Source organism: Pyxicephalus adspersus, chromosome 6 (assembly GCF_032062135.1).
Source record: "Pyxicephalus adspersus chromosome 6, UCB_Pads_2.0, whole genome shotgun sequence".
Taxonomy (NCBI): Eukaryota; Metazoa; Chordata; class Amphibia; order Anura; family Pyxicephalidae; genus Pyxicephalus; species Pyxicephalus adspersus.
Window position 1 is genome coordinate 13,178,335 of NC_092863.1, and position 22,319 is coordinate 13,200,653.

The 22,319-nt window shown below is 40.0% G+C and overlaps 2 protein-coding genes across 8 annotated transcripts in view; one reads left to right on the plus strand and one right to left on the minus strand.

Moving 5' to 3' along the window:
• Positions 1-6,597, plus strand: part of TANC2 (tetratricopeptide repeat, ankyrin repeat and coiled-coil containing 2) — a 251,599-nt gene extending 245,002 nt beyond the window's left edge. For all 7 annotated transcript variants that reach the window (XM_072414605.1, XM_072414608.1, XM_072414607.1 and 4 more), the window contains one exon: positions 221-6,597. In XM_072414605.1, coding sequence (XP_072270706.1) covers positions 221-2,147 — 1,927 coding nt within the window. In that variant the 3' untranslated portion in view covers positions 2,148-6,597. The remainder of the gene's footprint in view (positions 1-220) is intronic.
• A 2,084-nt stretch (positions 6,598-8,681) lies between these two features.
• On the minus strand, positions 8,682-20,536 carry CYB561 (cytochrome b561). Its single transcript, XM_072414617.1, has 6 exons — positions 20,337-20,536; positions 16,968-17,194; positions 14,173-14,271; positions 13,215-13,318; positions 12,004-12,161; positions 8,682-10,596 (listed from the first exon to the last, which is right to left on the minus strand). The coding sequence occupies exons 2-6, from the start codon at positions 17,167-17,169 to the stop codon at positions 10,401-10,403; spliced, it is 759 nt and encodes a 252-aa protein (XP_072270718.1). The 5' UTR covers positions 17,170-17,194; positions 20,337-20,536; the 3' UTR covers positions 8,682-10,400.
• Positions 20,537-22,319: the final 1,783 nt, after the last annotated feature.

The following is a 22,319-nucleotide window of genomic DNA, read 5'->3' on the forward strand; positions in this document are numbered from 1 at the left end:
TGGTAGGTCAACAGTCTATGTAACAAAGCCTTACACTGAGGTTATTGACATAATACAGATCAAATCTGCATATAACCACTAAGTCTCTAAAATGTCTCCATTTTTATGTTATCGCAATTCTTTGCAGTCTGTATTGCCCTTGTCAATGGAAAAAACTTGATATAAATGGAGCTGAATGACATACATAATAAAGTATACTCCATTCATTTGTACCTTGCAGGCAATTTACGGCAGCCTTAGAAGATCTCAACGAGGCTATTCAGCTTTGCCCTACCAACCGTGAGATTCAGCGGCTCCTAGTGAGGGTGGAGGAAGAATGCAGGCAAATGCAGCAAGAAGAGGAGGTTCACGAATTACAAGATGAACCTGAACCTGAAGTTCCAAATGAGGACATTGACTCCACACAGGAAGACATGTATGAGGAAGAGTATCTGGAACAAGACATGGATGCTGTCGCTGTTGGATTACAGTCTGAAGGGAGGCAGTGTCAAGGCCTTACAGGAATGCAAAGCCCACCCCAGTCTCCTGCACATCGCGACTCTGCCTATATGTCTGGATCACATCAAGTGTTTGACTTTAGATCAAACAGCTCGGTGGGTTCACCTACGAGACAAGGTTATCAATCTACTTCCCCGTCCCTGTCTCCAACACATCAGAACTCCCATTATCGACCCAGTCCTCCACAAACATCACCTGCACACCAGAGCTCTTCCTATCGTTTTAGTCCACCTCCGGCGGGTGGTCAGGTAATAGACTATCCAAGCCCTCCTCCTTCACCACTAAGAAGAGCGCCGCAATACAGAGCTAGTCCTCCAAGTGAAAATATCAGCATGTATAGACAACAGTCCGGTTCTCCTGTAAGGTACCAACAAGAGCCATGTGTAAGTCAGCATCCAGGAAGACCTAAATCTCCTTTGTCCAAGATATCTCAGCGGTCGTTCCAAATGTCCCAGCTTCCCACAGCAGTTCCGCAACCTGCACACAGATTACAGCCAGCCAAGGCACAAATTGTACGCAGCAACCAGCCTAGCTCTTCTGTGCATTCCAGTGCCGTGATTCCCGGGGGAACATATGGACAGGTGGCACACGGTATGGCAAGTAAATATCAATCATCCACCGGAGAGATAAGTCAGAGCCGTCTAGTATACCAAGCATCTCTTGGGGGCCTCATAGCTGATGGACGCCCCGTGCAGCACGTGCAAGCTAGTTTAAGTGCAGGGGCCATTTGTCAACACGGTGGCATTGCCAAGGAAGACATCCCGCAAAGGCCAACCTCTGCCTATAGGGGCGGTATGAGGTATAACCAGACCCCACAGATTGGGCGCAGCCAATCTGCATCTTACTATCCCGTGTGTCACTCCAAACTGGATCTTGAACGCTCTTCTCTACCTTCCAGCCAGCTAGGTTCTCCCGATGTTTCCCACCTAATAAGACGGCCAGTGAGCATTAATCCTAGTGAAATAAAGCCTCACCCGCCCACTCCAAGGCCACTGTTGCACTCGCAAAGCGTAGGACTCCGTTTTTCTCCATCCAGCAACAGCATTTCATCCTCTTCCAGCCTGTCCACTACTTTCCGACCGTCCGCTTCTATACAACAAATGGAGATTCCTCTCAAACCAGCTTACGAGAGACTCTGTGATGAATTATCTCCCGTGTCCCCACCCCAGGGAAGTTACCCTAGTGAGCCCACACGCTCTAGGACCACCCCCTTCATGGGGATAATTGACAAGACCGCACGGACTCAGTATCCCCACCATCATCAGCAAAGCCGGACATGGGCCGTTTCTTCTGTTGACAGTGTCCTCAGTCCTACGTCACCCGGCATCTTGCCCCAAACAGAGTCTTTCAGTCCCCCCTCTTCTATCAGCAACATCGCCTTTTACAACAAAACCAACAATGCACAGAATGGACATCTCCTTGAAGACGACTACTATGGCCCCCACGGTGTACTGGCCAATGGCTCTCGAGGGGACATATTGGAGAGAGTCACACAGGCCTCCTCCTACCCGGACGTCAAAGTGGCCAGAACACTGCCTGTTGCACAGGCTTACCAGGACAACCTGTACAGACAGCTGTCTCGGGACTCTCGGCAGGGCCAGACTTCGCCCATCAAACCAAAGAGACCATTTGTGGAGTCCAATGTGTAGGACGACAGACTTTTTCCCTAGCTTTTCCCTTCTTTCTCGGTATTACCCTTCTCCTCACTCTTTACGTATACCTCCCTCAAATATGAGGACTGTGTATTTCTTCTGAAGACATCAGTCCCATCCCAGACCCCTAGCCATTGGCCCTACACTTTAGTAGTGTTCAAAGCTGACCCAAGATGGGCAGAGCTGATGTTTTAATGTCATAGGGTGTTCTCAAAAACACTCTAGATTTGAATAGATTGGGTCACAAATTTACCATATGGGCACCTTCTTTCTAACTGCCCAGTATACAGTGGTAAAATTCTTTTTAAATTGACTAATTTTAATAATTTGCACTTAAATCACTAAAATGAAGTCCGCCCCTGGTCTTAGTATCTTTCTACTAGCTATAGAGTTAGGTGGAGACAGCCCGTGTTTCCTCCTTATACCATGACTTCTGCAAGTAGTGGGGTTATGACCCCGAGTAACCAGATGACCTTGCACGTGGAAGCACAGCAGCTGGAACATAGAAAAATATAATGCCACTTACAGCACAATAGGCATCCGAGAATCTGATCAAATAAGGGCTCTATTCATAGTCATTATTACATTAAAAGCCATGTGACCATATGTAACACACGCTGGGATGCTAGGCTTTCACTGATGCTCTTGGCTAATGGGATCACAAAACCTCAGTATTTTCCCAATTAGAGGAAGTAAAAGAAATAGATGTAATGTAGGTCGGTATAGGCAGATGTATCATGTAGTATACAATAGACGGATTGGATTTGATTATAAATAAATAAACTTCTCCAGCCTTGTCCTGCTAGGAACCTCTAGAGGGCAATTCTAGAAAAGTGAATATTGGTGGCAAAAAGTTTTCTATTAGGTATGTTGTTTTAGGTTTTACTTATTTTAAACAAACTCTTTGTAGGCCTGTTCAATAAGAGAGTCTAAGCTGTGGTGAAGGTGTTGGCAAATCAATCTAAATTCATCTTTCACTACTCTGTATTAGAGCTGCTAAGGTTTGTTGCACTTTATATGTTTATCGCTTCTTACAGTACTTTGTGGAGTAAGCGTTAAAAAGATTTTCCCAGGGTTCAGGCCTAGAACTCCTGATATTACTGCAACATACAAAAGGTAAGAATAGAATTCCCAGCCAATGCTATGAGGATTTACTATTCCTGTTTTACAGTTGCTGAAAATAATATTTTATGATGCAGTCATACTAAAATATTTAATCTATTTTAAACTAGTAAACTAAAGATTATTATAAGATTTTTTTTATTACCTGGGCCTTTTTTCCCTTAATCCTCTCAAATCCTAAATGCTTTTTAGTGTCCACGATGTCTTGGATTTATACCTTTTTTAGCATTTGTAGTCTAACGTAAATAGGATATGGCAGATTTGAATATGTATATATTGAATTATATTTGTATATTGGTAGCGTACCATTTAGATAAGATTAGGTTGCATTGGCCAGGACACAAATTAGCACGATACCTTTTTTTTTTACAGGTTTGCTGTTGCCAAAAAATGCAAATCAATCACATTGTACTATGTAAACATTTCACGTTTGCACAGTAATTGCAAATGTTACCATTAGCTGAAATTGTTTACAGGAACATATCACTTCTAATAGTGATCTATTGTTGGTCACAATTAGCTGTGGGAGATGCTGGGCAGCATTTGCGCCAAGACGACGTACCGTGCCATCACTCATGATGTCGCTACATTCCCAATGCCGCATTATGGTTATAACAGTCTCCTATGGAGCACTGAGTAGCATGATCTGAAGCCCAGGAGATAATTGCAAATTCACTATGTTATGTTATAGGTCCAGTCTGACAATGTTAAATCTACATTTCTTTTGCTGCCCGTAAAGAGTTTTGTGAACCATGAGCCAGCACAAGAGCAGCAGTGTGGTCTAAGACAGCTGAGAAAGAATTTGATTTGCAGTGGGAACAGAACCTTTCATTCATTATTTGTAAGTGGATGAGTTTGAATCAGCCCAGACCTGATGCATAAATAACACTGGAGGGGTGAATGCCTATTCATAGAGCAGAAATACACCAGTAACTACAATACGGTTTTCTGCTATCAAATAGCAATGTTCTCAGGTGTACATATCTTGTTACCTGTCCACATACATCAGATTCTCCTAAATGTTCTTGACTGTCAGTAGTCCAGAGACCAGACCAGAAGGGCTCATGTTGTAAAGGGGCAGATTTACTAAATGGCCAGCCTGAAATACATTAGAACTGCAGTCTCCACGTAAACATATACACCTGACATTTCTATTGAATGATTCTAGTGTCAGTGATATGTGCAATAATGAAGGAACAAAACCCTTACGGTTTCTATTAACATGGAAACAAACTTAAGGATAAGTTGTTGGAGCATGTTGTTCTAAGTAAATACAACTTAATATTTTAGTTATTTGCTATTTAATTACAATATTTTATATAAATGAAAAAAAACAGGATGCACCAAAACCTTGTTTGGGACTAGATAATTGCTGTGCTATTGTATATTGTGATAAAGAAAACATTTCAGTAATGTGAACAGGCACTTTGCTTCTGTGCAAACCAATTTTCACAGCTGGGCAACACTTTAAATCTCACTTCTGAATACATAATAAAAATCTGAGATGCCGTACAATTAGAGGAAAGGCACTTATCCTTTTTTACAGCAGAAGCCCTCATTCTTACTACTCTGCTGCTTTGCAACTGGTACAGTGCTTACACGGGTCACAATAAAGATAGAACAGGCAGTGGGATTTGTGCCACACTGGTACACAAATATTAGTGACCAGACAAGCACAGACCCAGTCCCACTAATCTTCTGCTTATGGAGGCACCCCCGCTGCTTTTAAAGACAGACATTCAGGGCCTAAAGTATGTTAAGTAAACAGTATTGCAAAACCTAATGAATATGGCAGACCAACCCCAATCTTCCACAATCTATATTCATTTGTGTTCAGTCGATTCAAATCAAAAGTTTCACAAGCCACAAATGTTCCCTTTTCTTTAAGCAAAGTGGATTGCTTTAAATTAATTATTGTCAGTAAAAGGCAGTGCAGCGATTACAACTTTCTACATTAAAGATCACCCAGATAAGTACTTACTGTTCTACACATCACTAACAAGGTAAGTAGAAACAGTAACATACTTTGCAAAAACTCCCAAGCTGGGTTTGGTGCATTCAGTTGTTGAAGTGTTTAGCTTACTAATTCTATGGAGACTGTACATGTTGTTATTTTGCTTATAATACAAAGTGATTGATAGCCATTGTGTATATTTCAGAGACGGTGCTGTTTGTGGATAGAGAACAGATGCAAGTTTTAGGCCTACAAAATGTCATTATTTAAATTTAACTAAGTCCTCAGAGTATCACAGTTCAGGGATTTTTGTGGTCGTGGCAGGGTTCTTTTCTTATTCCCTAGACACAGTATCTTAAAACCATACTTTCACTGGCCTCCTGCTAGACACCCATGCTGTGATTAGGCACAACCGATCAGAATTGAGAGGAGAGTGAGTTGCCTTTGCTATGTAAAAAATAGACACTTGCTATTTACTATCACTGCTCAAGAACCCTAATGTAATGTTGGAAATGTTATTTTTGGTTTTAATATTTTGGCGATACTTTTTATACCCTTCCTGGCTGCTCTGACCCTAAAGTCACTTCCCTCGCTTTTCCTGTTGGCAGCCCCTCTCTCGCCTTCTCCTCCATGCTGCGGCTGTATTGCACACATCAGAAAGACTGAAGGAACCTTGTGAAGGGTGAGCGGACCTTCGCCACCCCAAGTCAGAAGGACTCTTCTCTGTACAGTGTATTTATTCAATGCATGGTCCGTTCTCTTTAAAAAAAAATATACAGAACACAACCATTGTTTAATATATATATGTATATAAAATACATATATTGTGCAGTGCTCAGGTCATGGGGTTGTTTAATTTTTAGTTTTTTATTACTATGTCACCCCTTTTCTCTCCCCGCCTCCTCCCGGAGAGCAGGGTGAGTCTGCAGATTTGAGCATTGAACTTGTAAATAAGAAAACAAGGGAAAAATGTATGTTTTATTTGTTTTGTTAATGTTTTTATTTCAGTTTATTAAACCTCCTTTGCTTCCGGGACCACCTGCAGTGCAGCGCAGAGCGAGGTGTTTGGTCTGTGAAGGCAGAGGAGGTGGGAGGTTGCACTCCAGGTGCCAGGGTATTAAAATACCCTCTATGTCCTCTCCTCACCACTCCTGGGTTTTTCTTTTTCTCAGTTACACTGTATTTGCTTGCTCTGTTTTTTCTTGTCTGTACATGTGAGATGTGAGATAGATGTGAAAAGTCTTTCCTCCCTTCCTAAATTCACCTTCTCTATACAGACTTTAACTGTAAATTGAACAAGAAAACTGTATGAGATAAAAAGAGAAAAATGTACTTATTTATAAATGGTTAATAACACTTGGAATCAAAACAGCCATTTGTGTGTCTGATGCTATCTCTTGTGGAGAACGGGGGATGTTCTAGATTATTCATGTATGAACCTAGTAGCTGTATGATATGCTTGGGATCTTAGATGGAGCTGTGACTGTGTTTCTATACGGTGCCCGTGAGATGTTTTTAGAACAGATGTGAGCGGAGAACTTGTTCTTTAGGTCGCAGTCAATGCACAAAGCTATGCAAAGTATGGTGTTTATAATATTAAAGGGTCAATAAACCTAAAACACAAGTTGCTTCACAAGTGTATTACATGGGTTTCCTAGGTCACAATTTCCTCCTGACATCTTTACTTTTTAAAGCATAAAGAAAGAGATTTAAGTCCTACAGGAGCTCCCAATGCCAGAGCTGATTTACTGGCTGTTGGTGGGACAAAGCTCTGATACCACCTGCATTTAATGTTCCCTAATCTATAACAGCAGAGACACTTTACTTCGGCAAGATACAAGATTTTATTTGTTGGTGCTGGGAGCCTTTTGTTTAGCATCAAAAACAACTTCAGAAAAAGCCAAACATTTAACTTAAGGTTGATGGTTTAATGTTACATCTGCATACACATAATTGGTACTGGTATTACCTGTCTGCCTCGGCACCAATTACCAGTAAACCTTACAACTAGTACGCACAAGAAAAATCATTTAAAGCCCCAGAATACTGCACGCACACGGATCATATAAATATCATTTATCTTGGGCAAAAAATGTTCAAAGTTCCAAACAGGTTTTAAACAATCAATCATTATTACACGTAACATGACTTGTATACTTCATATGTAGAAACAAAATCTGTTACTTAGGATTGGTTTGCTGCGGATTTCCCTTCAGAACGGATTGATTTATCAAACTAAAAGGAAAAATCTGTTACCAAATGAAAAAGGGTTGTCCAATGAAAAAGGGTGATTGGACCAAGTAGCAAGGGCACACCAACACACACATATATAAGCATTGCTGCATTTTAAAGTTTGCTTTTCTAACTAGATCATCTGCCATAAGAGACACAACAGATATAATAGATTGCAGCCTATCTGAACCATTTTACACATGAGGGAAACCCCTAAAATTATTTTCAGGGCTTCCCTAAATAAATAATGACGACTATACTACTACATCTTATAGCATTAGCTGCTATATTGAATTTATTGAAAGTATACAAATATTGAAAGTATGGAACAGTTAAAGCCACAGTCAATTTATTTTGTATGATTACAGAATTTCCCCATGCTAGGGATGAAACCAGAATGTAGAGGACATTTATAAGAGGAATTCTCCTCCTAGGCAGTCATTCTTGTAACAGGTGTCATTACTGGAATATTTCCACTTACCTCTTCTTTGAGGGATTTACCTCCTTGTCTTTGTCATTGACAATAATCACCAGTGCAAGTAGGGATACAGACACAGCAAAAAAAAAACTTTAAAGAACATTAAACTTCCCTTCTATCCAAAATTGAAAAAATGGTTTGCATACATAGAGCTATACTTTACTTTATAAAGAAAAGGTTGCATACTTAGTGTATTTGACATAGCAGCTTTTTACGACAAAATTATTTTCAGTAATAAAATGTAATATAATAAATAATAAAATGTAACAAGTGATATCAGCAAAAAAAGAAAAAGTGGCAAGAAATGTTTACTAGATAGACATAAAAAAAAAAAACCCCTGCTTCTGTACACTGGTAGTCAAATGGAAAGTTCCCCTTTACACTGGTGATCAGTAATAGAAGGACCCAATACCTCTGGGGTAATACTCAAAAAGTTGGTGGTCACCAAGACCAATCCCCATTACTTCACTTCATTATTCATGGAAAAATAATCCTCGATAATCTTTTGAGTCAGAAACCCCTAGGAAACACGATATAACCCTGGTTGAGAATAATTGCAGTATATTGGTAAAAATATGTTACAGCCGGATAACTTTACATACCTTGTTTCGTAGTTCCTGTAGACTTTGAAAAAACTATTTTTTAAAATGTACAAAACACATATGAAGGACCATTTCATTTCTGCTGCATTCAGGTTAACACATCTCAATGTTTTACGCTAAAATGTTTTTCATCAAATCACACATTTTTCAGAGAAACTGACATTTTTAATGCTTTTCAAAATAGGTCAAAACATTAACAAATATAAAGATATAACACATTCTCTTGTAAACAAGAATGACAATTGTGCAATTGGACATAAGCATTTCATTATTCACTGAAAAATAAAAAAAATATTTGGCCTGACAGATGGCACTTCACTTTCTCAGTCCCATCCTAAAAACCTGAGCTTTAAGCATATCACAAACACAACAGCTGTACTTTATAGTCAACCCTAGAAGGAAAGACTACAAAAACTTTACCTTTATCACAGGAAAACAGTTTATATGTGGCACAAAGAAAGGACTGTAAAACTAGAAAAAAACACCACCAGCTCAAGCTCAGTAATAATGGCTGCAGATTTCCACTGGTAGCCAGCGATTCTACTGAATGGCTATGTTGTCTCCTGCATTATAACTCTTTTACCTTTTATTATCAGAAATATAGCTTAGATATATCAGGGGCACATATTTACCACAATCACAAACATCAGTACTATATATACTAACTGCAGATAACTTAACGCTAGAAGAAAAAGATTTTCATGTGTCACGTGTGGGATTCTGAGAAACATGGAGGCTGCCGTTGTAGGCAACATTTCTTTCAGAACAGAATGCTATGCTAACAGCTAAATACATTGTAAGTTATACGTATTTGCTAAAGGAATACCAATTCTGTATAGCCACTTTTAGGATATTCACATATCTGGCACAGCCAGATGACAGCAAAGGAAATGTACACAAAAAATATTTTTTTTTTTACCAACAGCACATTAATTATAAAGAGCCTTCTAATGATACTTGATTTTTAGGTGGAGCTCTTCTTTAATAGAAGGAACAAGAGGCACACCATAAAGCTTTTAAAGACTGTCATTAAGGATCTGATTGCCCTAGCACTGAGTACAACAGATAGGCACTCTTGTGTCTAAACTTCACTAAACCCATTTACCCATTCACATAAAGCAATTTGTTGTAACTTTGTACACCAGGCCCTATTCACAATATGGCGAGAGCAGCCATAAGTGTACTTGGCTATTTGTGCTAAACATCTCAAAGCCTGTAAGGGCCGACTGCTGCCAGCTCTCGGTAACAGACTCCACATGTTGTTCACAGCCACCAATCAGATTTAAAACTTGAAACGTCTGCAATGAAATCTGCTCACAAACATGTATCAGCAGAATTAAGTTCACCTTGAAATGAGAAATGTGGTGCCAAGTGCCCATTGTACATTATGACTTACCACCCTCTGGAGGAGTCTGAAAATTTTCTACTTCTACAAAATCTAACAAAACACAATGCTACAGTGATAAACAGAGGTCAGTACACCAGCATAATTAAAACACAGGCAAATGCTTAAATCGGCAACAAATAACTGAACGCTACTGAAAACAAAATTAAGCTACAAGCCATCACGTTACTCAAATACATATTAAAAAACATCATGTTTACCCATCACCACCAGTTCCCTCTTCATGCCTGTAATACAGGTTAAAGAATTAAAAACAACAATCGGATTGGTTGCTATGAACAGCAGAGATAACCAGTCTTTCAAATAAATATTTTGTGAAGCTTGGGGTATTTTAATGGCCTAGTTTTAAATCAAGGATATATGGAAATGATGCTTCTAACATGGCTGCACAGACCAGAAATTTCAGACATAGAAGAATCACCATTTACAAATACTCGGGCAGTGGGACGTTGTGCTATCAGGGCTCTGTTGGGCTCTCCCCTCCTTCTGTCAGAGTTTTGAAGTCAATGGACAGAGCTTGCTCTTCAGGTAAAGGTGGTCGCCTCCACTCCTCCCGTGTAACAATGTAGCCAATCACCATCCCAAATGCAACAAGCAGCAATCCTAATGAATTGATAAGAATACCTTCTGATGGCAGGTGAGAGTACTGATCTCTGAAAAATAATTAATAGGAGATTAAAACCCCCAATAATCAATATTACACATCACAGAACACCAACTTGAAGCACACTGCATGCACGGTTCCTTTATAGACTGTTCACCTTCAGTATCATCAACATTCTATCAGCTCATTCCTCAATGTTCTGGTCCTGAAAGCAGTGCTAAACTTTCATCAACTTCTTTTAGAAAGGAAACTGGTCTTTATGCTCATATTTGCAATATATAAAACAAAATCAATGACCTTGTCGGCAAATAAAAAATAAAAGCTGTCCACATAAAGGTGAAGATAACATATTCTCAGCCCCTCTGTTTAAATAGAATATGGCATTATTGTCTGCGCAGAACAGAGGAGTGTTGATCTTTTGCTTCCCTTGCCACTCTCAGCGGTTCCTCCTTCCAATATGTAGTGACATAGGGCTTAGGCTACGTACACGCGTGCAACGCTTCTCGACGGATAATCGGCTCAGGGCCGATATCGGACGACAATCTGGCGTGTGTACAGCGCTTGTCGTCCAAACAACTGTCCTGGCGGATCCACGGACAATGGACGACTAACGATCTTAATAGAAGCGAAGGGGAGAGAGCGCAGTGGGGTGCCGCTCCGTCGTTCTCCCCCTCCCCTCTCCATAGAGTAGAACGGTGCTGCTCATGAAGGATTCTTTCCAACAACAAATATTGCACGTGTGTACATAGGGCTTAGCGGGAGGAACCACTGAGCACAGCAGGACACAGAAAACACTACCGGAAGTGCGGCTTTATGTGAAAAGTTCAGCAAAAATGTGGTCCGACATATAAAAATTTCAAAAAGTCATGTCAAAACTCAATAAGGTTAATGCTATAATACCTCAAAATGTGTTTTGCTTTAATGACCATCATAGAAGTAACACTTTGAACAAACAAATTCCCAATCAGAGAAAATCATTATACAGAGTATGCCCCCTTGCACTGACTGAATGGGAGTTTCTAACATCAATTTTTGCGGACGAGAAGTAGGCAAACCTAAAAATTGTCTCTACCAAACAGTAAGAGACTGTAACCATAGTATATGCACAATTTTTGTTACACATTTACAAAATCAAATTCTATTTCACGGATTGCATTCACCATGGTAAATAAAATCTTGTCAGAATCTGTTATCCTGCAGATAGTCTCATCTGAAACTGAAACCCTCTGTAGGATTTATTAATTAATTCCTCTGTAGGAATTATTAATCTCACATGCTTGTATTGCTTCCAACAGTCAGATTGAAGTTTGTCCTGGCTTTCAATTTTTACTTCTAGATGAAACACAACTTGCCGTATGAAAGCCACTGCAATGCATTAGTGAACAGATTTGGTAAAAGAAAGGTGGTATGGGAGCTTTTAACCCTGGTCTAATCTACACAAACACATTGTACTCACGGGATTGAGAAGAGAACTTTCTCTGTAAGGCCGAGCAGACATGTAGCAATGGTGGTCACCAGGAGGCCTATGCCGAAGAATACGTGTAGTGGCTTAATGCGACTCTTGTATGCAAAGGCCACTCCAGGCACGAAGAACATAATAAAGCCAATTATCCACTAAAAACAAAAGAAATATTGCAAAGTTAAACAATGCAATAAGTAGTAAGGTCACCCTGTACACATACATATGTAATACACACTACCCATTAATACAGACTTATTTTCCCTTTCCTTCCTCCTTTCAACTACAGCATTGAAAATAAACAAGCAGTTTATTAAGACAAGATTTTAGTTGATGACCGATTCTGTCAATGGGTCGATAAAAGAATGCAGCAAGTCAAACAGGACATTAAGGTCCTAAAGTATGCTCACAGCAATTGTATGAAACTGCATAAACCAAATTATTATCCAGCATTTAGCACTGCAGATGCTGCCCATCGATAACAGTATATAACATAGTATAAGGTGCTGCATGGTACATAATAAAAATAACTTTTTAGTCAAGTGCATGTCAGTGCAGGGGAAAAAAGAAAAGTGTGTAGGTGCAGACATCTAAAAAGGATTTTTGTCATCTGAAAATATCCTTTTGATATCTGTGAAATATGATGAAATATACTAATTGGGCATCTGGCACAGTGTGCTAAACTATAAGGCTGTAAAAGACATAGGATTGGCAGGCAGGAAGAACAATAATAAAATCCAGCCAAGGGGCCAAGCAAAATGCCAGCCTAGCCACATTCTGGTTCGCAGGACATAGGTTGGACAAGCTTGCTCTAGATATAGGGTGGGTAAACTTTTTTAGTTAGGGGCCACAATCTGGAAAAAAATTTCCCAGAGGGGCCGGGTCGATGGTAGAGTTGGCGGGCTTATGCCATCATGACGCCCCTGAACGTGACATCATGATGGCATAAGTTCAGAGCCTGCGATGGGAGAGTGGGCGGTCTGTGTCACTGCATACAACCCGCCCACTCTCCCATCGCAGGCTTAGATCCGGGGACGTGTTCAGCGACTCTGGCCGATGCGCCCCCAGAGCTGCAGAACAAGCAAAGAGCCAGAGAAACGTCCCTATTGGGCCGTAGTTTGCCCATGCCTGCTCTAGATTGTATACACACACAGAAATAGAATGTATTAGGAATCATTTAAGATTAAGATAAATATTTGTCAACTTACCTGAAGAATGTAGAAGCTAAATGTAACAATGCCTAACCAGCTGTGCATGCTGTACATGTCTGGGATATTCTTCTTCTTGTGGAACTGAAATACAGCAATGATCCCTGAAAAACAAGTTACCACAAGTGTCAAATCAGTCAAATTCATCTCCGCCTGTTATGCATTCTTCTCAGCGCAGGTTTCACTAAAACATTTCTTAGTGACCTTTGTAAACACTTTAAGCTGACAATTTATTTCTTGGACAAAATGCATTTTCCAATTTTGGGGTAAGCAGGGCATGACTCCTTAGGATGTCTTGAGGTATGAGCCTTACTTCATTCAATTTAAATCCAAGACAAGGAGTTGTAGGCATTCCTCATTTCTAAGAGTAAAACAAAGCCCCTTGTCCTTGTAGCAGCACAGAGGGGACCCTATCTGTCCTACAGACAATTTGTAAACAGCAGCAAGTGACCGTACCGGAACACACAATAAAGCACATTTCTCATATTCTCAGCCCTTTGTGGTATTGTGCTCACACCAGTTTGCAAATTTCAATTCAAAAGTAATTTGCACTAGAATACAATAATTGGCCAAGCAGTGTGTTCACATTTTATGTCTATTATCAAAAGAGTTTGAATCTTCTCTCTAGCAAACATCTGAAATACTGCTGCTTTTAACCTTTACTGCCTCAGATAGAGAATCTTGGCAGGAAGGATTATTGGCATCATCACCCTGTAGGCAATGAAAGACTATTATATAAAGATATTTGACCAAGCGGAAAAACATTAAGGTCACACATGATGAGCCGCTTTATACAGTCAAAATAACTATGCACAGGAGGTACCCCGCTTACTGCTAAGCCATCCACAGCAGAAAACTGGTAGGGCATGAAGACATTTGCAGTTTTCCAGTGACTGTAACACAGAGTTTCAGGCCTTAAGCAAGTGATGAAATTAGTAATTATCTCATAATTACTCACCAACAAGAGAGATGATCAGTGCCAGTATATGTAATGCTCCGTGGAGTATCTTAGTTGCCCTCTTGGTCTCATGTCTAAACACTCGATACACCAATAAAGCTGTAGAAAGGAAAGAAATACATAATGAGTATTAGTTACTGTGGGATATTGATAATCAACAATTATGCCAAATTATATTAATGTTCATCATCAGGTATTTTAAATGTAGCTCTTCTCATTACAAAGAAAGCAGATTAAACACCACTGTTACAGCAACTAATGTCCAAGTTCAATGCCTAATGCACTTCAGGTAGCAGGGACTACTAGATCACAAAAAGGACAGAGATTAACTCTGATGTGTGAGCTGTGTCTGAGCACCAAGTGTTATCTTCACTCTGCTGTGAGTGACAGGAACGCTGCACTCAATGGAGGTATAACCACGTTTTTCCCTCTTAACCCATCAGTTGTGTTATTTGCAGAATTGATGGCACCGACATCACTGTCTGCACCTGGTGTCTGAGTTCAGCAAACATGACTGAACGCTATTCCTTTTCTGCAGATAGCTATATTCCACCAAACTCTCCTCCACAGCCACAGTGTTCGGCACAACGGCATACAATTTCGGGAAAGTCCTCTAGTAAAATCTGTAAGATTTACTAAAAAAAAGTAACAAAGTGCAGCACCTTAAATCACACAAGTGCATACCTGAAATGTTTGGACAACTGACTTCTTCAGGGAGATGCTGTGAATTTTAAGGTGCTGTATTTTCTATTTTATGTGAGAGAAATTGTGTGCAATTCTATCTACCGAAGAGAGAGGAGGAGGAGAAGAGTTTACAACCCCACTTGCTGAACCCAGACCACCCTAATCTACAGCATTGTTAGCCCATTATTCCAGCAAGGTAATTTGAGGGCTATTCTGCAAGTGTGGATGTTGGTAAAACATAATGTAAAACATGATGCATGTTTGGATACTGGATGAGGGTTCTGCTTTTACTTTGGAGCAGATTTACTGTCCACAAGTTTTCCCTTACTGGGCTGCACATATTTGGTAGCAGTTCCTATAAACATTGGAAAAGTAGGGGTTGTTTCTTCTTTAAAGCTCCTATCAGAGGCCCTAACATAGCCATCAGGTATTTCCAGTCATACTAATGTTCCTCCATATGAAAAGGCTCACAATAGGAGCCCTAGAAATGATCTCTGGGGTCAGGGGTAGTCCATGTGACAGTCCCTATCAGTTTTTACCTCAATGAAAGATTCCATAACTCAACCATTAACACTCCCAGATTTAGGCTGTTTTAGTGCATGAAAAAATAACTAAATAATTTAGCATCAATGACAAAGTAAAACTGCAGGATTAAAGAGGCACACAGAAGAGGATAACACCGCTAATAACATTCAGAATGTGCTGCTGCTGAGACCAGACTTTTACTTTTATCAGAATTGCTCTCAGATGGTCAAAAACAAAGTGATTTCAAAGTATGTATAAACCTTCAACTACTTTTCAATAACTTTGTCAACATACTGGGTTCTTTATTTGGAAGAAAAAAAAAAAGTCTGATAAGATCTGTTCTCAGCGTTGTGACCTAATATCTTGGATCTTGCACAGTTTTTCACATTGGCCCCAGGGCTCGTCTGTAGAAATAGCTGTTTTCTGTGACTGTTTAATTCACTTTATTTATTAAGCCCAGGCCACCTGTCTGTATTAATACAATTACAACAGATGGGACAGCAGACAAATCTTCTTTGAGAAGACCTTGCAAACACATAAAAAAAAACGGTCTTTTTTTTTGTTATAATAATTCGCACACCCACCCACTTGTAGATCTTTATAATATAAAGGGGCATCATTTTAAATTCCAATATAAGAACAAGGAGGGCTGAGATAGCAGAAGAATTTTGCTGAGGAACATAGTTTTTTGTATTATCCAAACAGAGATAAGAAAATTTTGTCAATGGGTATATCGAATAGACCAAAAGGTAGTAAATAGGAGAATTAAGTTCTGGATCACTTATAACCTATTCATTTTAATTACAAAGGGCGTGTGAACTGCAAACATGGATGAACAGTTGTGTAACATTTGTGATTCATTAGGCAGAGAAGCAAGGGGAAAAATTACTGCCTTCCAACCTAAACCTAAAAAAACATTAGCAAATGGCAATTCTCATATTTCTATATTGACAAGTTCTCTTTAAAATGTGATTAGCACTCTATGAATACATCTAAATGGGTCTAAAGGTTTTCATGTGCAGTACGTAAGGCTCTTTGTCAGCAGCTAATTAGCAGAATTCATGCAATGACACACTTGCACGCCATTACTGCATCATTCTAATTTTACAGAGAGCAATCATGTTTCAGGTCTCTGGATCAAGTCAAGTAATCAGGAAAAATGGCTTTCCTGTCATTCTAACAGAGAGGTTTGATTGAATTTTATCTTATATTGTCTGCAGAACAGGACACTCAGACAACCACTACAAAACCTTTTACGTTTTATTACAAATAGAGAATGAGCTTTGGCCTGCAAAAACATCAGAAGTTGTCAATGCCAGCTTTTTATTTAGAAACTAAGCAAGTTCTACAATAAGGTGTGTTAAAAGCAAAATCCACCCAAAACTGCGGTTTGTTTTGCTTGGCTGCTAGCAAAGTGAGTCACATGGTGACCTACTGGGATATATCGCCACTGGGGTCACCAGGAAATAAACTTTATAAAGGTCACAGCAGTTGGGTAAACTTTAAAATCTAATGCTATTGCTCTGCATTTCTCATAATCAGATTTACATTTCTTCACATTTTTCAACATGATTGTGTGTACTTACCATCACCGCATAGGAACACCATTCCCAGCACCATGCACAGTGGGTGGACGTTGAACTGTTCTGGTCCGTCCCAGGAAAAGCCACCTCTGTACTGAGACAACCATGTCCCTGTAATGGCCAATACGGCCACCCCCAGGATCTGAGATGTAGCCACCAGGTAAGGCATCAAGCCAGTGTTCTGACGTGAAAGAGAATCCTCCATTGTGAAGAAAGAAGCGAGGCCTTCCCTATTGAAACAATGAAACAATATTAAGACAATGGACTTATCACTAATGCACCCAGCTCTGCACTAAATAATCTATAAATCAGATCTCTGTACACCAACATTTTACATTTCTTATTTAAAAAGCATTTTATATTTGAACCTTCATTCTGTGTGTATTCATTCTTGGGGCATAGCAGTGGCTTGTACTTTGCCTCTACACTTTCTGCTAACAAGTGTCCCTCCTACTTATCTTAGGCTGACAAACAATAGAAATGCATCGTGTTCAGCCAGTGCTAATACAGAAAAAAACTTATTCAGTGAGAGAAAATAATTTTTTTCACCTTACATAAACCAGAGAATTTCAGTAGGACTACAGATTTTGTTTTAGATTTAAATAGCCTTTAAGTCTTCCATGCTCTGTAGAAGTAAATTTGAGTAAATATTTACCCATCAAACAACAGGGGCCTCCATATTTCCGGAAACTGCCATACACACAGCAAGTTAAACAAGCAAGGAGATTTTGCTTTTCCAAAAAGCACACATCAAAGACAAGTGTGTGATGTAGATCAGCGATGATCCCATTAGCACGCTGCTGAACACACGGTCTCCGTCAGTGAGAAGGTTAAATGGGAAAGTGCAGAGAGATGACGCAGGTAGAACAGAGCCAGGGGACAATGTGTCAGCTGAGAGCACCAATCGCATATGTGGGATAAACTAATTACATCTCCCCGATATTGCATTGCTGCTTAATACCAAGCAAAGCCGATGGAAGGTGGCAGCACCCCAGGGCAGCCAGAAATGGTGAACAGGCACCAGGCCAGACCTCTAAATGTAAATGTGACACATCAATTGTAATTCCATTAAGCTGTGCTACTGTTCTTTTCTGGAACCAATGGCAAAATCAACAGTTCCTGGAGTGGAGTTTTTGGAAGTAATAATAAAGTGCCTCTCTCTCACTTCTAACTTAGAACTATGGCCACCCAAAAAAATGAGTTGCAGCATTTAATTATAAATGCATCTGGCCTAATAGTTTTATCCTGATCCCCCTGCAAAGTCCCGCAAATACCTGTTAATCTTTGTCACAAAGACCACCTAATGCAGATTCCTGGTGGTGTGACAATTATTCTGCATTCAGTACAGATCTCAAACTGCCATGAAGGATCTATCTGCTTTCACTACAGTGGGGTGAAAATTGATGCAGGGGTTATAGCTCTAAATTGTCACTGCGGATTGCTAAGCCTGTAGATGGTCAGTCATCCCTTGGTCACATCTAACCCTGCCCACTGTTGGATTGATGGCATTGCTTCTACTGCTGAACTTCTCCAAAAGTGAGCTGCAGTGTCCAGGTAGAGGAACGCGTGAGACACAAATGAAGGAGGATTTAGGGAAGGTGAATAGTAGATATAGTAATTCTAACAGGGGATCTCCAAAGACCTGAAAAGAATTTCAAGGGTTCCCCCATATTAAAAGGTGAAGAAAGAATGGTTTAGCTTGTCATACAAGAGTTAAGCAGCTGGCACCTTGCTAGATGCTCGGTCGCTTGCACTGCTTCCTAGAGCCAGCATTTGCAGCAAGCAGCAGTGAGTGGTAAACTATTCACCGCTAACCCATTCCTTCTCAATGGAGTACTTGTGGGTAGATACTACTGTGTAGTAGTATCTACAATGGTCCACTGGCACAAGGAAGCGATAAGTACAACCTCACTAGCAACCTGAAGTATGCATTGTGCTGGAAATCACACCAAAGTTAAAGCAAACTGGGTTTTTTTTTTTTTTTTTTTTTTTTTATAAAGGTGGAGAAAGAATGGTTCTGAGTGGAAAAAGGGGAACTAAAGCCCTACCGCTGACACCATCATTTGGCCTTGTATTGGGCTTTGTGCTGGGAATTGTGCCACCTGACTTGTTATGAAAGTTTTATATAATTATATTAACAACTACAGGATGCAGCTAAAATGTGTGTGCTACAAGTAATAATTGGATTTTAAACAAAGGGAGTGTTACTGAATAGCTTGCACTATCATGTGATATAGTTTGTCACAAGATTTGTTATGAAGCTGTGAGTACCGGTGCCATTTGTGCAATGGGGCAGTTCGACCTAACGTTCCTCAAATGTGCTTCACTTACACATGGTGCTGGAAACTGCGGGTTTAAAGGCTAACTCTGACTGAAATAGATGTCAGCTTCCTTTAAGCAGGTGATGATGCCCATATGACAAAGCATGTTGTCTAATACATGAGCTTCAAAAGTTATTTGGGTTTTTACATATTAGGATTTTTGGCAAAAGTTGATCTACCCAGCAGTTGAGAGATGGTCCATACAGTGCTGGAAGTTCAAAACAAAGGAAGTGACAGATTTCTGGACACATATAAAGTTACCCAGTCATGCTGCTAAATCTGTATCTGTATGTCCTCACCACCCATATACTAAAAGGCACAGTATAGAGGTGACTTGAGAGATTTGTGTTCATCAGTCCTAGAATGTAGATACCCAGATCCAAGCAGTATACATTTATATAATTTATTATTACTGGTATTTGAACTCAATCTATAAGTATATGGCTGCAGCATGACCAAATATAAATAAAAAAAAGGACAGACTGGCGTTAGGACCCAACGTCTGTGGCAGTTTCAGGGAATAAGAAAAGCAGAGCATCATGTTCTATATTCACTCCACAGACACATGCTTCAAGATAAGGAAATGGCCCAAAGCATGAAGACAATACTGAAAAACTGTACACATTATAATAATAATAATAATAATAATAATAATAAAAAACAAATAAAAAGTAACACAAAACCCAATAGTGAAGTAAGCATGTGATGTACACCCTAGGGAATGTATTTAATAATAGCACAAATAAATAAACAATTATAAACTGCTAAGAAAGGAGAATCTGTCGGGTTGTTTATAGTCATGGTGAGTTGTTATTTTACAAACTCCATACAGCATTAGAACTACCCAGGATAAAAGCTGGCAGTCTGAAATCATATTAGGTATTGCTGCAATAAAAAGGCATAAAACACAGACTGGAAAAATATTACTAAATAATGTTATGAGATTTCGGGTTAAAAGATCCAGTAATGGATCTGATGACCTTTTGTATGATGTGTGAGATGAATGTAAATATCTAGTAATAGATCTGCACATAGAAGAGCAGAATTTTACCTGCAGATAGATCTTTTCTCAGTGTGTGATCTCCCAGCACCTGTCAGTGCATGTATCCCTTTGCTCACTGCTGTCTTGCTTCAGTTTTCAGTGTCAGTCCCTTGTTATTCCCAATCAGCCCCTGTCTCTGTCAGTCCCCCTGGGTCCATCTGTCTTTTGTAACAGTCCCTTTGCCTCTCCTATCGCTGAGATTCTCAGTCCCTCCCTGTCCATGTCACACTGGGAGAGTGCAAGGCAGGGCTGTCCCACTTCCGGGTTGTAGATAGTGGGCGTGGTTTCCAGCCTGTCCCACAGTTGCCATGGTGACAAGAGATAGCCTGAGTGCTGTGTGTTTATGGGTGTATGGCTGCCAATGTGTGAGCTCCACACCCTGAGACAGCTATGAGCCAGCAACCTATTGATCCTGCTACAAAGTATAAATACAGGTACATGAGGAAACATTTGTAGCAGTGCTCAGAGAAGCTGTGCCTGAAGCTTCTGCATTGCAAAGCCTAACTCCAGCCATTTACATTACTAAAATCAGAAGTAAACCTAAAGCGTACCTAAACTCTTATGTAAGAGTAAGATAACCCTTTTATGTAAGGTAAAAATTATATTTCTTTTTTTAAAGTGCAACACCCCCTAATTTTCTATCACCTAGGCCAGGGGTGTCAAACCCTGGCCCTCAAGGTCCTTTTTTTGGCCCCCCAAAGAATTCCGAAAATGAACATCTGGCCTGCCCGCCCGCGTTACCACCTCACATAATCATTTTCAATACATGGACATTATTCCTGTACATCCACCATGTGACAGAAAGCCTAGGCAATGATCACATGGTGCCTGACTACCAGGGGCATAGTGTTTGTTTTAATCCATTAGAGACTGCAAAGTGTAATATTTAGTGTCAGACAAACTTGTGATGTAAGAGAATGAACAACACACAGCCTGCAAAGATAGACAGAAATTAGTCTTTTCAACCCTAAAGTGTGTGTAGAGGGGTTTGTTTTTGTTGGGTATTCTTTCAATAAATGTCAAGTTTGGCCCCCGACTTGGTCTACGTTTTAAATTTCGTCCCTCTGTGTATTTGAGATTGACACCCCTGACCTGGGCGATCAAGAATAAATGCTTCCCAGGAGGCTCTTGGGGGCTCCTTCTGAAGGAGCCTTTTCACGCAAAGCGAAAAATGCAAAATTTGTTTCATCCTACATCACCCGATCTCGAGCCGAGGCGGGTGATGTAGAATGAAGAATCTGGAAGAATAGGAGAAGATAGCGGCGCCCGGAGCACAGGCTCTGGGATGACCTGGAACCCGATGCAGGACACCCCAGATGGATCGGACTGCCCTGCGGGATTAAAGGTAATTGTTTTTTTTTTTTTTTATTTACCAATAGGCAAGGTTAGGTACATGCATTGTCCCTCACCTACCTGTACGCCATCTTTTCTATATTGTACATACAGTTGCACATACACAGCTCAATGTACAATCCTGGCTGCTAAGAATGAATGATGCCAATGTGTGCATGTAGGAGTTACATCATTCTGGGCTACACAATAAAGATGGCGGAAGATCATGAACCCATAAGACCAAATAAAAATGGCAGAACCAGCAAAGGATCAAGTAAGTAATATAAATAAGTAAAAAGTAATATAAAATAAGTAAAAATAAAAATATTTATATAAAAATGTTTACTTTATAGCCTCTCCCTTCTGCAACAAAGGACCTGTCTGCTCACAATTTTAGTTCTGCTTTAAAATCTCCCCTTCACCCCAGCTGTTTAGGGCTTTAATCCTTATTTTTTGTTTTTTTTTTAATCTCCTTCCCCCCTAAAGGAGATAAGATACAACAATCCCATGTCCTAACTCAGGGGTCCCAGGTGTTGCTGCTGGTTTAGGTTACAATGACCAGTCCGGTAGCCCTTCTTCTGGTTAGTCTCCAAGTGGTCCAGTTATCCCACCCATCCCGCCAGCCACATCACAATGCCGGGCGACTAGCTATATAATAAT